Raw genomic sequence first — 14,289 nt, forward strand, 5'->3', positions numbered from 1 at the left:
CTATTGAATTAACATAGGCCTCAGTATGTATGTATGTAGTACACAATAACAGTATGATGAAACTTATCTAACAAGCCATATTAGTCATTTTTCTTGCAACAGCTGTTCTTCTAGTTCTGCTTTAGACATGTTTTATTTTCCTCAGTCACTTTTCCTTTTTTTTCCTATAATGTTTGTTTTCATTAGTTTTCTAAAATGCAAACTCACCAGATTGGTTTCCTTTTCTTTCAGAGTTTTCTCGTTGTACCAGGGCTCATCCTGTCCAGGCTTGCTCTGCCATACATACTTAAGTGTAGTACACACTAAGGCCTTGCTCACTAATATGCAAAGGTAAACCAAAAGGAAGGCATTGATAGACCTGTAGACATAAAAACTCAAATTAGTGAGTATCAAATGTATTTTTTTTAGACTTGTTTTATACATACTGTTTTTCCCTGTAAACTTACTTTTCCACAACAGAGCGTTTCTGAGATTTTCCTTGGTAGTTAAGAGCCATCTTTGTCTCCATGCCGGTGTAAACTGCAACACCTTAAAAAAGAAAATAAGAAAAGACATCAGTCTTTAAGATATCGAGCCATCTTTAATATGGTACCAGTAAAAAAAGCTATTATTGACTTACCACAGATGCTTTGAGTGTTCTTTAAAGTTGCTCCTTTCAGCAGGAGGTTTTCTGGGCCCAGTGACCTGCACAATCACATCAGTAGATCCACCTATTTAGTCATACAGTTGCTGTGGAACCCACACCCCTCTATCCTCTAAATGGAAACCTGGCAGGGAAGCTGGCATCCACTCTAATATACGCAGTGACAGTACACACTATGCCTGCAGTCTGGGCTCACACCAGTTCCAATGTTCTTGAGAAGGACACTGGCATTTGTTTATATGGTCATTACAAAGCAGTCAATGATAAATGCCTGTGGGAGTGCTTTGGAAGCAGTGGCTAAATCCCTGCCAGTCTGTTTTTATTTTAATGCTTGTCTGCTATAAAGGATCAATGAAATAATGATTTGCTGGTTATGTAAAGGGAAACAAATAAACAACGGTTTAGATTTTGTTTCTTTAAACTATGCAGACTTGGTTGGACACGAGTGCTCTCACCTTAGCGAAGGCTCCTCATTGTTTTTGTAGATGTGCATACGACCGACAAACCTGGAACACAACGGCATATGCTCAAACAGATGAAGTGATTTGTGAGCAACTATTGTGTTAAGAGTGGAAGAGATCTGAACTTGAGGTATTCGAATCTTTTCTGAGTTCATTAATTACTCAAAGCTAAATATTCACTGACCTTAAAATCTAGAAGTTTAGAGTACTGCCTAATACTTGTAGTCCAGCTATATTGTCACTTTCATTAGCTCGGAATATTCACGCCTTCATCTTCAGGTATGATTTTAAATTATAATAGTTTCACTGCTTGCCCCAAAGTTGACCTATATAGACATATTGTCTTTAGACATAGAACTACACTTAAGTAAGAATTAAGTTAGTCTTGGAGAGACCAAGTTATTATCCCATAAATACACTATGGCTTGCCGACACATTTTTTTTTAACAATCTGCATGTTAATATCAGAGTCATTGAAGACATTTTTTTAAAAATCTGGCATTAAGTTAATCCACTCCTCAGCAGATCACAAGCACCACATGCTTGTAGTGTAAATCCGTTGGGACCACATGATGATTGCCTACTTGTAAAGGTCAGGCTGTGGCTGTTCGCACTCAATGGTGGCGTTGAGAGATTCCACATCGCGCTCTGTGTCTGGCACTGTGTAGTGTGTCTGGACAAGTAGAAGAGGCAGACCGAGAAATAGCGTGAGCTGTGACCAACTTAGGTCATTGATCGCTTTAACTTCCACTGCTTCTCACTCACACACAAAACGGAAAATTAAGAAGGAAAAAATACCAATACACTCGAGCACAAACAGACAGGAACACAATTTTGGCAACTAAACAAAAGTGAAACCTCTTTAAAGTGAGACCAGCATTCAATGAAAATAAATCAAGATTCCCTGAATTATAACTACACAATTATTTTAACATGTATCTAGGCAAGTGCAAATGCATTCTTTACTGTTCTTCTACATCCACTCCTCCTCTCTTATTACCTAATATTAATCAAATGAACGCACATTAACTATAACTTCATCTGGAACTACTTTTAATTCAAATTCTTCTATGCAAAACGATTGAAAAGTAATACACTTATCTTACTTTATGATTCGATTCTCCATCCAGACTTGCTGTGGTAACAAAACATGTGCCATCATCTCGGCTAGACTGCAGCAATATTAAATCACAGGGAAAGGTCTCGTCTTCCTCCACCTCCAAAACATCTCCCACCTGGAGAAGCACAACCAAAGACCATTTGTGAAGACACGGTGTGCTTTCTCCCTCTTTTCAGAAGAATCGCACACAGGATGAATGGCAGAAGTTCAAACAACTTTAAATTACTTTTATCACTAAGAAGACTTATAAATACATATGACTGCCAGGTCCCTGTGAAGTTGTTGTGATCAGTGAGTAAAAACCCAGATACTAAAAGTGAAAACAAGAACAATCCATAATCTTCTTTGAGCTCAGGTTTGGACTGCCAAGCAGTGACAAAAACCTGCCTGTATTTTAAATGTTTATTTTAGCAAAAGTAGCTAGCAGTAAGCTTATGTTGGCTCCTATGCTGGGAACAGCTGTTTTATACAACGCATAAACAACACATAACAAAGCTTTGGTATTGACAGCTGTATGCCGAGTGGTGTCAGCTGTACGAGCAGATCTCTACCGTAATAAAGTTAAATAAATAAATAAAAGATGACCAAATACAAAATTTGTTCATTTTAAAATCCTGAAAGCTACTTAAAGTGAGCCAGCCAACTATAGGTCTTTAAAAGTAGAATGCACTGGATAAATAAGTTGCCTTTACAAACATGTCTGAGCATCAGATCAGCTCAGGAGACTATGTTCTCCCTTGTGCATATATCCCAAAAAGTCCTGTATAGCTGCCAGCAGCCTTTCTCTGCATATATATTTTATTTTTCACTTCAGCTAGGATGCATCTGCTGCTACAAAGTACCTTGATCTTCTCACTCTCTTTTTGTATCCTCCGGCCATCTTCAAGCACTGTCACTCGGTACTTATTCACCTCATTGTCAGCCTTGTGCCGCAGCCAGTCCTCATATCCCTGTGGCAATATATCAAAATCAGAATAGCATTGCTTAGCACAACAAAAAGTAGAAACCTTTTCCGTGACATCTGTACCTATGGGACACTGACAGTTATAACTGATGTCAGAATAAAAAGGCACACAGTACCGCACTAGCTGTCAAACTAAGGGGTGTGCCCTGAATGTTTTACGGCTTCTTAATGGTGAAAGAAGTTTCAGCAGACTACAAGCGGCATCCGTCATTTCCATGGAAGAGTATAAAACATGAATGTCAATTCATACAATTAAATTTCCACATCCAGCATGTCATCATTACGTATAGAAGTGCCTACAGCAGCAGAATGAGATGGTGATTGTCCAGCAGTGCAGAGAAACAGTATAAAATGAAATAATACTGAGTCAGGTAAAAAGATAATTTCAAAGGCTGCAGCAGCAAGAGCCACAAAACCAAGTGTGGACTTTATGAGGTCTCTAAGATAGTGATGGATATGGAGGAGATGAGAATAGAGGGGTAAACCAAAATGTGTGCCAAGGCTGAGTGTGAGCCAAAAGGCAGGATTACAGGATAATAGGAGGATCAAGTCTGGTTTAGTGATGCAAAGATTCTTATTCCTATTATTATTATTATCCATATAATTATTCAGTCAAAAATACAAACAATAATGAAGCATCTGCCATATAAATTAGTTCACACAACCAAAAATGTGAGGTCTTGGTCTCTGTTAAACAAAAATTTCACTTAAATACATGAACATTTTATATAAGGTTATCGAGAATCATTTAGTTCTTAACGGGCTTCTCGTTATTCTTTTCCATGTGTTATATCGTCCTTTTCTGTTGCCAGTGCTTTGCCACACTCAGTTTGCATTAATAGGATCATCCCTCTCCTTCATCCTGGACTCAGTTTAGTTCAAAAGTCAGTTTGAAATTATTTTTCCAAACTTTCTGGCAGGAAGTATACAGCCGGAGAGGAAAGACCTATTTAAGCATGAGTAACACCTTATCTTCACCATCTCATTCACCGTCTTTATGTGTGGAGGAACTGCCTGAGCCTTGTTCACAGAACTCCACAGTATAAACCAGTGTGAAAAAATATACTAACAGCACTACCGTGAATGAACACGGACATGTGTTATCAGTGTACCCCATATATTATTGTAAGGAAATCCACCCATTATTGTGCATTTCAAAGCTGCAGCTGTAGACTAACTAAAAAGCCAATCTTAAAACAATACATCTAAAGCTGGGACAGGGAAGCAATAGAGTCAAAGAAACAGATACTCCCCTTGATAATTTGTACCTCTGAAATAGACTCTCTCTCTTCATTTGCTAACACTCCCCTAGAGGCTATTTCATCTACACCCCAATCAGAATTCACCAGCAGAGCACATTAATACAAAACCCAAGAGAGCATTAGGCACGTACTTTACACAAAAATCACACCAAGGCAGTTATGAAGAAAGGGGGGCTGTGTTATACAGAGGAGGAGGACAATAAGACATGGCTATTTAAAAAAAAAAAAATCACAATAAAGTGACTGCTACCAAAACTTACTCTCATTAGGAACATATCTTACCTGCTTGATAGCAGTTACTGTAATCACAAAAAATAATGGTAGGCCACTGGTGACTGGGCTGGTGGGGGTATCCACTATCACCTAATAGGAAGAAGAAGAAAAGAGAAACGCAATGTTAACGCTCAGCAATAAACATATGCTTTTTTGTTTCAATGCCAATGTATTACATACATCACTACAGAGTCCTCCTACAGCAGCAATGTGTGGTAACGGTTTGCATGATGAGGCAGGCCCTCTAAATGCAGGGTGTAGTCCTTTTCTACTACTTCCCATATTTGTTCATCAGTAGGGAACACAAGGGAGACATTTACATTTTGGAGGGGAGAGAAGGAGGTTCTGGACCACGGAACTTTTAATCAAGTGAGCCAGGGATAGAGTGCTTAATCTGCAGGCATTCCAACACTACAGTGTCTCTGCCAAGGCATGGAAGAGGGCCAGCAGAAAGCTTTGACAAACCGACCTTACCTGCCTGAGGATTTCGTGAGAGAATCTAGAGGTAGAGTATGGGGATCAGACTTGGTTTTTTGCATTTATAAGTCATGTATGTAATAAGAATGTGAGGATCAGGTAAACATCCAGCTTAAGAGCAGTGGCTCACAAGGCACCCAGCTAAAATCTCAGCAAACAGAAAGCTCTTTGTGTTTATGTCACCTAAACCTATCAGAAGGATTTACGCTTGCATTTCTGATCCTGCAGAATGCAGTTGGGCTCCCCATGAGCCAGACTGGATGTTACAGCACATCCAGCTCATTCATATTCTGACCAGGAGCATTACAAAGTGTCAGATAGACATCGGCTCAAGTAGGATATGTTTTGATGCAGTCTCCAGTGTTCCTCAACTGCACTTGAACTGAAAATTAAATAAAAATGGCAGCAAACTTAGTAAGCACTGTCTGACACAAACACAGATCCACATACTTTACCCATTCAAAAACACACTCATAAAAGTACAAGGGCAGTGCACTAGAAATCCATCCGAACCTTACTGTGATTACAGTTCATTAAAGGATAAATCAATTACAAAGCAGAGACAGACAAGTTCACCTCCACCATTTGAAGATTTAGAGTAGTGCATTATGTTTGTAGCTATTCTGGTGAGACAAAAGTATTAATATTGCCGCAGTGGCCTGATGTGTTGGAGAGCCAGCAATCATTCAAGAGTATTTGGGGGTATACTTTCAAGAATCTTTAGATCTTAAGACTAGATAGCTACACAGTGATGAAAGTGTCTCTTGAGAAAAGCAGCCAATGAGAACTGGACTAAAGAGAAGGTGACCCCTAAAGGCAGATGAGCTAAATCAGCTTGTTTGAGATAGTGGGTAACCTAAGGATTTGCACCAATGCCCAGTATAAGATTGCAAGTTATTTTGAGCTTTGAATTATGAAATGCTAAACTAGTAGAGATCAGTAATAAAAATATGGAGTTGAACATGAGTATAATAGGCCCCCTTTAATGTCCATCACCTCTTGTTCACATGACTGGATTTAGATTTGTCTGATCACAGAAAGAAAAATAGAAACTAACGTCTCTCTGATGCAGCAGCCAGATGGCAAAACCCAGCAAAGGTTTACCACAGTATAAAGAAAATGCTTTACAAAGCCAACTTTCAGCCTCAGAGTTGTTTGATTTTGATTTATCCTTAGCCACTGTTCAATAGAGGACTAAAAAAGAAAGAGCTGATGGTGGCATTTTATCTGTTCATCAACAAAACCCACACAAAACAACCTTAATCCCACACTATAATACAATTTCAAATCACTTGACAGGCCTCGAAGACATAGCTGTATCTAGGACAGCCTCCATTTTTGGAACAGACGGGTTTTTTACTGAAATTTAATGCATCTATATTAAACCTGCTTAAACTATTTTTGCTGTTTAGCTATAATTTAAAAAAAAAAACTATTTGTGTTTAATACTAAAACCACTAAGTGGTGCTTCCTTGTTTTGGTGATTTAAAAACATCAAGGTTGTGTAGCCCCAGGTGGTTTCTGAACATACATGCAGTTTGATCTCACTCAGCACAACGTATCCATTGTCAGGAATATCATGGACAAATGGAACATTTTTGGAAAGCACGTGTGCCTCTACTTATACAACAGCAATGGCTCAGTGGCAATTTAAGTATAGCAGAACGTCACTATATACACAGCTACTCCTAAGAAAAATAAAACATTCATATACTCAACCTTTTATCAATTCATCTGCACCCTTTAAGAACAACCGTCACCAACTTTATACACACTTGCCTCCACTGCACCAAATGCAAAGCCAAAAAAAAAGAAAAAAAATCACAGCAATAAGAGTGTACTGCTGCTGATGTGCTGGTGTGATATCACAGCAGCAGAACGGGGCAGCAGAAAGCCCTTCATCTGAGCCGGGAAGTGTGTCAGAGTGAGCGACAGACAGCAGTTCCCCGGGGTCCCAAAGCAGTGGGTCCTCGCATCCTCCCACCCCTTCGTCCTCTCTTTTTCTTTCCACCCTCCTCGGTCTCTCCTTTTCTCTCACCCTCTCAACACCATTTCTCCCACTCTCTCACAGTGCTCTATTCCCATTCAATCAAATTCAAGCAAAGACACACAGGGCTATTTATAGGAGAGTGGTGCTTTTTTATCAGCCTGTGTCTATTTGTGGCACTCAGATGTACAGAGGGCTTCCTGGCTGCTGACGTCAGCAGTGCAGCGCTGCAGCGAATTGGAGGTTATGTGAGACAGAAAGACAGAAAGAAAGACACCAAATGACAATGTGAGACAAAAGGAGGATAGAACAGAGTTGGAGGATGCATGACATTTAGTTGTTGGTAGAGTATTTGCATTAAGCCTCTCGGGGGAAATGTGAAGGTTTATTTCTGTCTGTAAGATGCAAGTGCAAAATGAGCGCACAATCTGTGTACCTGTTTCACACTATCTAATATAATAGCAAGCTGCATAGGAAAGACTGAGTGGTTAGGATAAGGAACCCCTCAAGTGAAACTGGATTAGTGGAGAAATGCCAACCACACTGCAGCTTGGGTAAACACCCAGGACACCCACTGACTCATACATAACATCCGCAAGCTCACACACACATATACATTTATTCACACACAAACATTGTAAAATGAACACATCACAGGTAGAAATTCCTCATATTCACATACATACATTGATTCTTCTCACATTAATTCCATACAATAAAAATTCAGCATTCATACGCATTAGCTAAGACAGAATACAGAATAATATATATAATATAGAATTAATCCAGACAACTTGGAGAAGAAAGGCTGGGGGAAATGAATATTACACTTAATGTGATATTGTTTGAGATTAATTTCATTTCTGACACTGAAACATTGGGTTTCTGGGAACAGAAGCTCAGAGTCCATGACGAGAGAAAGGACTTCCTTCTTGACAAGGTCTAAAACGAGCACCTGTTTACACTAGAAGGCTCCTTTGCTGCCATAGTTTAGGTTATCGCTAAAAGGAAACCAGTTAGTTTCCATTTCCATGGACCACAAAAATGGATCATTAGGAAGAGGTAATGGAAGAGCAAAAGCAGATGTATATAACAAATCTTCAGAGAGGAGAGAAGTCATTTAAGAGTACAGCTGAAGTCTATTAGTTAGCGTCCTCAACCAGTTCAGTTTCCAGTAATTAAGCACGGACAAGACAAACCAAGGAAACAGTGACACAAAAAGAAATTCAGGGATTAGCATGAGAGTACTACAAACCTGTTAAAATGGGCTTCTCAGACAAAGTGAGAAGCAACTTTCAACTATTCAAATTTCTTTCCGTTTTACTTGAAAACCATGTGAGACCAGGTCTTGGATGAATGAGTTAGTTGAATTAAACTGCTGATGACTTGCCATAATGCTGAATTTTTCATGTTCTTTGAAAGTTATAAACAGGATTAAATGACAGACTGTGCATAACGCTATAACCTGAGCAGGGTGTAAGGGAGCGTAGTAAAGCAAGGCATTTAAACATGACCAATTGTACTGATCAGTGTGCCTTCAATATAAACTTTTTTTTTGACTTTCTGCAGTTCACGCAAATGAACACGCCCAGTAAGGAAATAAGGTAGAGCAGTTTCACATCTGTTATAATTGTACACACACTTATCCTGTTACTATTGCACACCTGCTATGGCTACATGCACATGGATGTAGTTTCTCACACCCCTTTTTTATGCAGGCAACACAGTCAGCATGTCGATCACTTACACTGATCTATTCAGACTTAATTTAAAAAAAAAAAAAAACACATAATGCGGCCCGAAACTAACCTTCATACGGAGGACCTGACTACAAATTAACACCATCAAATAAACAAAAGGCACCCACGAAGTCCTTATTTTAAAAAGATTATATCACTTATCACTGTTTGAGTTGGCAGACAGACAAAGCTTGCCCTTACCTGCACCAGGAAGATGATAAGGAAGTAGAAATTGGCAATTCTTCTAAATTGTTCAAACAGGTTCTTTGGTAGAAAGTTCCATACTGTATACTGTTGGGGGAGAAAAGAGGAAGCACATATGTAAAAACATGAAATCACAGAAAAAAAAAATGGAAAAAACTGCATGTGGACTTTCTTTGTTGCTCTGCGCTCTGTGGTTTTTCTACTCTACCATGTTTTGTAACCAGACTCAGGGAAGTTAAAGAAAGGCTTGGCAAAGGAAGAGAGATTAGAGACATTCAATATCCACAGTCCTGTATTTGTTTATTCTGTTTGAGCTGGGGAAGGAAAATAGGAAGGCAACTTCAATAGCTTATAGTCTCTGTTCTTTGCACCAACTAGGGAGACAGGCCTTGGGGGACCACAGGTATTCCACTGATTCAGATTAGATATGTATCTCTTATATTTGGCTACCCTTGAATGCAGAGTCAATGAACTTACGAGGTGGGTGACTGTTTTTGTGTTTTCTTTTTTTTTTTTTAAGTGGCCATGACTGTTGATATCATCAGCGCTGAAGCAACACTTATCTGCAAAACTCCCTGAGAGACCTCTCAACGATACCCCGCTGGTAACCTTGTGTCAATAACAAAGCACGTCTACACAGCTTTGCACAGAAACAAGAATAAAGCCCTTTTTTGTGGAGTGCATGGGGATAGTGTTGAAATGCCACACAAGCAGAATGGATATCTCATTTCGCTAAGAAGTAAAGAGGGTGAAAGCAACGAGAAAGAGAGGTTGGAGGGTGCAGGTGCAATGAGAACATGAGAGAAGAGGCAGAGATTGGACACTGCTGGAAAGAAACAGGAAGAGCAGAGGCACAAGGGAGAATAAACACTGCAGCTGGGGTAATTAAAGATTGCTTACCCTGACATACTGGCAGAAACCAATAGATTGACCCTTCCTCGCTGAGATGCGCTGCATCACTATAAATCCTAGAGCCATTTTATTATCACTTCACTTGCTTCCCCTGATCACTTTCACTTTAGATATTCAAAGCCAGTCAGTCAGTACTTTCCCAAGCCTGCTGTTGACACAGAACTAACAGGTAGAGTAAGACTTGGGTGGTGAAGAAGGGGGGTTGTAGTCAGAGCCCAGGGGAAGCCTGAATTGCCCACCGTTCCAGTACATTAATAGCAGCCATGTATTTCCTTGCCACAGTCTGTGCTTCACTGACAGACAAATAATCGCCTTCCATTGGGAGCCAAGACAAGTATGAGGAGAAGCAGTCGGAACAGGAAACAAAGGAAGGAAGCCACTGGAATGCTGATGACTGTTCAAGAGTTCATTTTGCAAGTGTTAAATAAAAAAACTGCCTACAGGTAGATAAAACATAACACAAGCTTAGGAACAAACAAAAGTCTTGGTGCATTGCCAGACTAGAGCCCTGGCAAATGCATGGGAGTGTAATGTTTTTACCTTCGAGGACACAATCCTGTTATCACAGAACTTGGGTGGGATGAAAACTTCATTGGCAGGACACGGCCGATGACCAACATAGATAGTCCTACTGCCTACTCTTCTGTCCTCACCACCAAACTAGAGAGGAGGGATGGGGGTTAAGATAAATAGAGGAGAGAGAAAAAAGGAACAGGACATGTTAGTAATTCACTCTTCTTCCTGTCATTTAAATACTGAATTCGGGTACAAAATCAAGTGTGCACCATACAACAGTCATGAATTTGTTGGGAGAAAAAAAGTCCAAATTTTACCCATGATCTAATACAAATTTAAAAAGATTGCATATTCTTTAATAGTTGCAGACAGAGGCAGTCTAATTATGCCTAAATTCCAGCCATATAATTATGAGATTAAAGTTTCGACTGTGAATCAGAAAATGAAGATTTGAAAAGTGGAAAACTGTTGGGCACTGGACAATATATTGTAAAATGGCTAGATAAAAATTCAATAAGGGCCAGAATCTTCAAGAGATTTCAAAATAAGGTGAAATTTATTTTCAGATTATATAAATGCATGTGCACTTTCTGTTATGTCACTATGTCTGTCATAGTGTCAAAATGTTCAATACAGTTAAAAAAAAAAGTTTAAAAAATTAATCAAGTGAAAACAGAGAGGCCAAAACCTGCATTTTCTCGTATATCCACACAACTCCATTGGGTCCAGTTGTTACCAATAGCAATCCGTTTAATATCAAAGTGAGTGAAGCAACTTATAAACTAGGTAGCTAGACATTTCAAACTTTAGCAGATAAAGCAAGAAAAAAAAGGAAAAATAAGTGGATTTCCAAATTTTCAAATGCCAAACTTGACACTTGGGGGATGTTGCATCTTTTATATACAGCTTAGATTTTTGGATTTTTGTTCTAATGCAGTATGCACTCTAATGTGGATGTGTGTGTTAATTTAATATTTGAAAGAGAAAACATTTGAGGAACCTGTTCAGAAACCAGAGGTATACTGTGTCCTGCCAAAATGATAAAGGCACATAAGGTAAATCAAACAATGCACAGAAGCCAGGTTGTTGTCATAACTTCCATGGTGCTCACCTTACATAAATCTCAAGAGCAACTGTAAATACCAACCCAAAAAAGGAAACTCACATGAGAAATCAAAGTGATAAATTGTCAGGTAGGACAACGGTTTATTCTTCTCTGTGTGGAAAAAAAGAGAAGACCATGACTACACATCTCCCACACACAGTGAACATTATTTTATTTAAGGTTTGTTAAATATGTCACTACACTGTTCCCTAGAGAGTTACAGAACTGATTTTGCAACTTTATTATTGTTCAAGGAAATATCTAGCCAATATCCATTCCGTTAAATACAGAAAAGATCAGTGCCAAGAGTGATGATTCATTATCACTGAAAAGGAAATTGGTCTATCCAAAATCAAAACAGAGTCCAATCTCAATTTTTTTGTCCCCAGAATGCCAAGTGTGACCTAAAAGTATTGGCCAAGCCATTAGGTGGACAGCTACAAGGGCTGGAAACAAAGCCAGTACAATGCATTAGCCAGACCTACAACAATACTTGCTTCCAATTCACATCTTTCTTATCTTCAAGGATATTCCCATCTCACTATAGAGAGATTAGCCTGACTCTGTTGACTGTAAATAATTAACCCTATTACATACAATAAACAAACTGTTGACCATTTAAATTATATCTATATTGTTTGTATACCTGAATATTTTCTTTCCCATGTTAAAAGGTTAGGCTTTCCACTGAGAGCTTTAACAACATGACGAGGATGTGTAATGTCAAGAGTTTGTGAAAACTTTTAAATTCAGAGCCAAAATGATTTGGAGAGCCTTAGTGGCTTTAGTTACTACTTTAACAGTTGTCAAAATATAAGAGACAGTTGTTAACTGCTTCTTTCCCCATTTCATATTTTGACATTTCCATTTGTAACCAATAGAAAAAAGGTATTGCACATGCAAAAAGCCAAATATACTGATAGACTGTGGCATTTTTTTGTGTGCAGCTGGGATTCTCAATCAAGAACAACCAGCCTTTACATTATGTCCAATCTTAACTTGTATCTCATCTTAATCGAACAGTATGTCAGAAAAATGTAGCTTACGGAACAGTTTTTGATGTATGAACTGCAAACAAACAACACCTCATAAAGCAAACCCCCAGTCACCCAGCAACTGGTCAACCAACTAAATCTGCCTTCTTAATGACGTCGGCAACTCTTCCATCTTTGGCCTGGATTGTGATTGATGCGTGGTTTCTCACAAACCTAACAGAGTTTTTAGGTTTAACCATTAACAAACACGCTATGGGTATTTATCCCAATGCATCATCATCTTTAAGTTAAAAATGAATAGTAGATCAATGAAATATTTTATGCTTAATGATCTAGAAGTTTTGACATTTTCAGAAACATAAAACAAAGTAAACCATGAAACCTTTTGGACTTTAGCTCAGTTTTCACAAACTGTATCACAAGATAGAGTAGAGGAGATTTATGTAATACCTTTTCTGTTAAGCTTATCTGCCGTTAAACAAGCTGCATACTGTAATGTGCCATTCTTCGATGTAGGAGTGAAACAAATTATCAACGACAACATACTGTATTACTACCAATATGATGCCAATATCAAGTGTTGTAATTTTTAAAATCAGCAGGTTCTATGATTCTCTATGGAGGAGCTTAGTCAACTTATTTTTATACTGTACTCATACGTTGGATAACTAGTGAATTTAACTGATTATAGGAAACCTGGCATACAGATTTAGTTTCCTGCTGGAATCACAGTGCTCTCATTTCAAAGTAGTACACACTCACCAATCAATCACTTCAACTGGGCATTGGGTTGGATACTCAATAATGGCAGAAGTGAAACTACCTCGGGCTGTCAGATACTTAGTCTTACAGCACTATATTCTTCAGAAAACCCATATATAATACACAGCTGACAGTGGTTTTCAGTGTACTTTCAATTTAATGTATGTAACCAATATCAAATTACTATATTTGACGCATAGTCCAAATGTACATGTCTTTGTTTAGTCCCCTTGTATTTATGTACAATTATGCACATTAACATTAATATCTAAAAAAAAAGAAAAAGAAAATGACCACTCTATACAACCACAACAGAAAGCACTACTTGCCAGACAGACAGGCGATTCATCTCTGGGATTAATCATAAACTCTTGATATTGTGAACAAGTACTTCATTTTCACAAGCCAAATTATTTTTAAAACAAAAAACAATGATGAATGCCTACTTTCAAATGTCATTGCATAAGCAAAAAATATCAGACACTGACACAAAGAAGACACACAGAAAGAGTGTCAGAAAATACGCTTGCGTGCTGTAGTCATTTTATTTCATCGTCCAAATGAGGACTCTAGCCACATGTTTTAAAAATAGCTATATTTTCTGTTCAAGCATAAGTTGTTCTGCTAATACTGTGACTGTAAATAATTAAAGTTGTGCAGCAGGGGATCTGCTTTATCTAATATAAAAGGCCAGTAGCATGTGGGCTGAGGAGACAAATTATCATGAACATCTGATCCTGGACAAGTGCCAGGGAACATGTGAATTGCGGCCACCTGGACAGCAAACTTCCCAAAGTCTGTTTCAGACAAGGGGTTAGATCAAAGAATGGCCTCAAACACTTGAAGTCTAATTTATGCAAGTAGGGACC

At 38.5% G+C, this 14,289-nt stretch overlaps 1 protein-coding gene across 8 annotated transcripts in view; it reads right to left on the reverse strand.

Moving 5' to 3' along the window:
• The window catches only part of atp11c (ATPase phospholipid transporting 11C (ATP11C blood group)), a 38,745-nt gene that overhangs the window by 11,330 nt on the left and 13,126 nt on the right, over positions 1 to 14,289 (reverse strand). For all 8 annotated transcript variants that reach the window (XM_005722986.1, XM_005722987.1, XM_005722980.1 and 5 more), the window contains exons 2-11: positions 10,583 to 10,702; positions 9,128 to 9,217; positions 4,733 to 4,813; positions 3,067 to 3,174; positions 2,211 to 2,339; positions 1,689 to 1,777; positions 1,099 to 1,149; positions 620 to 684; positions 447 to 528; positions 208 to 358 (exon numbers count right to left, since the gene is read on the reverse strand). In XM_005722986.1, coding sequence (XP_005723043.1) covers positions 208 to 358; positions 447 to 528; positions 620 to 684; positions 1,099 to 1,149; positions 1,689 to 1,777; positions 2,211 to 2,339; positions 3,067 to 3,174; positions 4,733 to 4,813; positions 9,128 to 9,217; positions 10,583 to 10,702 — 966 coding nt within the window. The remainder of the gene's footprint in view (positions 1 to 207; positions 359 to 446; positions 529 to 619; positions 685 to 1,098; positions 1,150 to 1,688; positions 1,778 to 2,210; positions 2,340 to 3,066; positions 3,175 to 4,732; positions 4,814 to 9,127; positions 9,218 to 10,582; positions 10,703 to 14,289) is intronic.

This window comes from Pundamilia nyererei, unplaced genomic scaffold, assembly GCF_000239375.1.
Source record: "Pundamilia nyererei isolate P.nyererei 1_Seehausen unplaced genomic scaffold, PunNye1.0 scaffold00008, whole genome shotgun sequence".
Lineage (NCBI taxonomy): Eukaryota > Metazoa > Chordata > Actinopteri > Cichliformes > Cichlidae > Pundamilia > Pundamilia nyererei.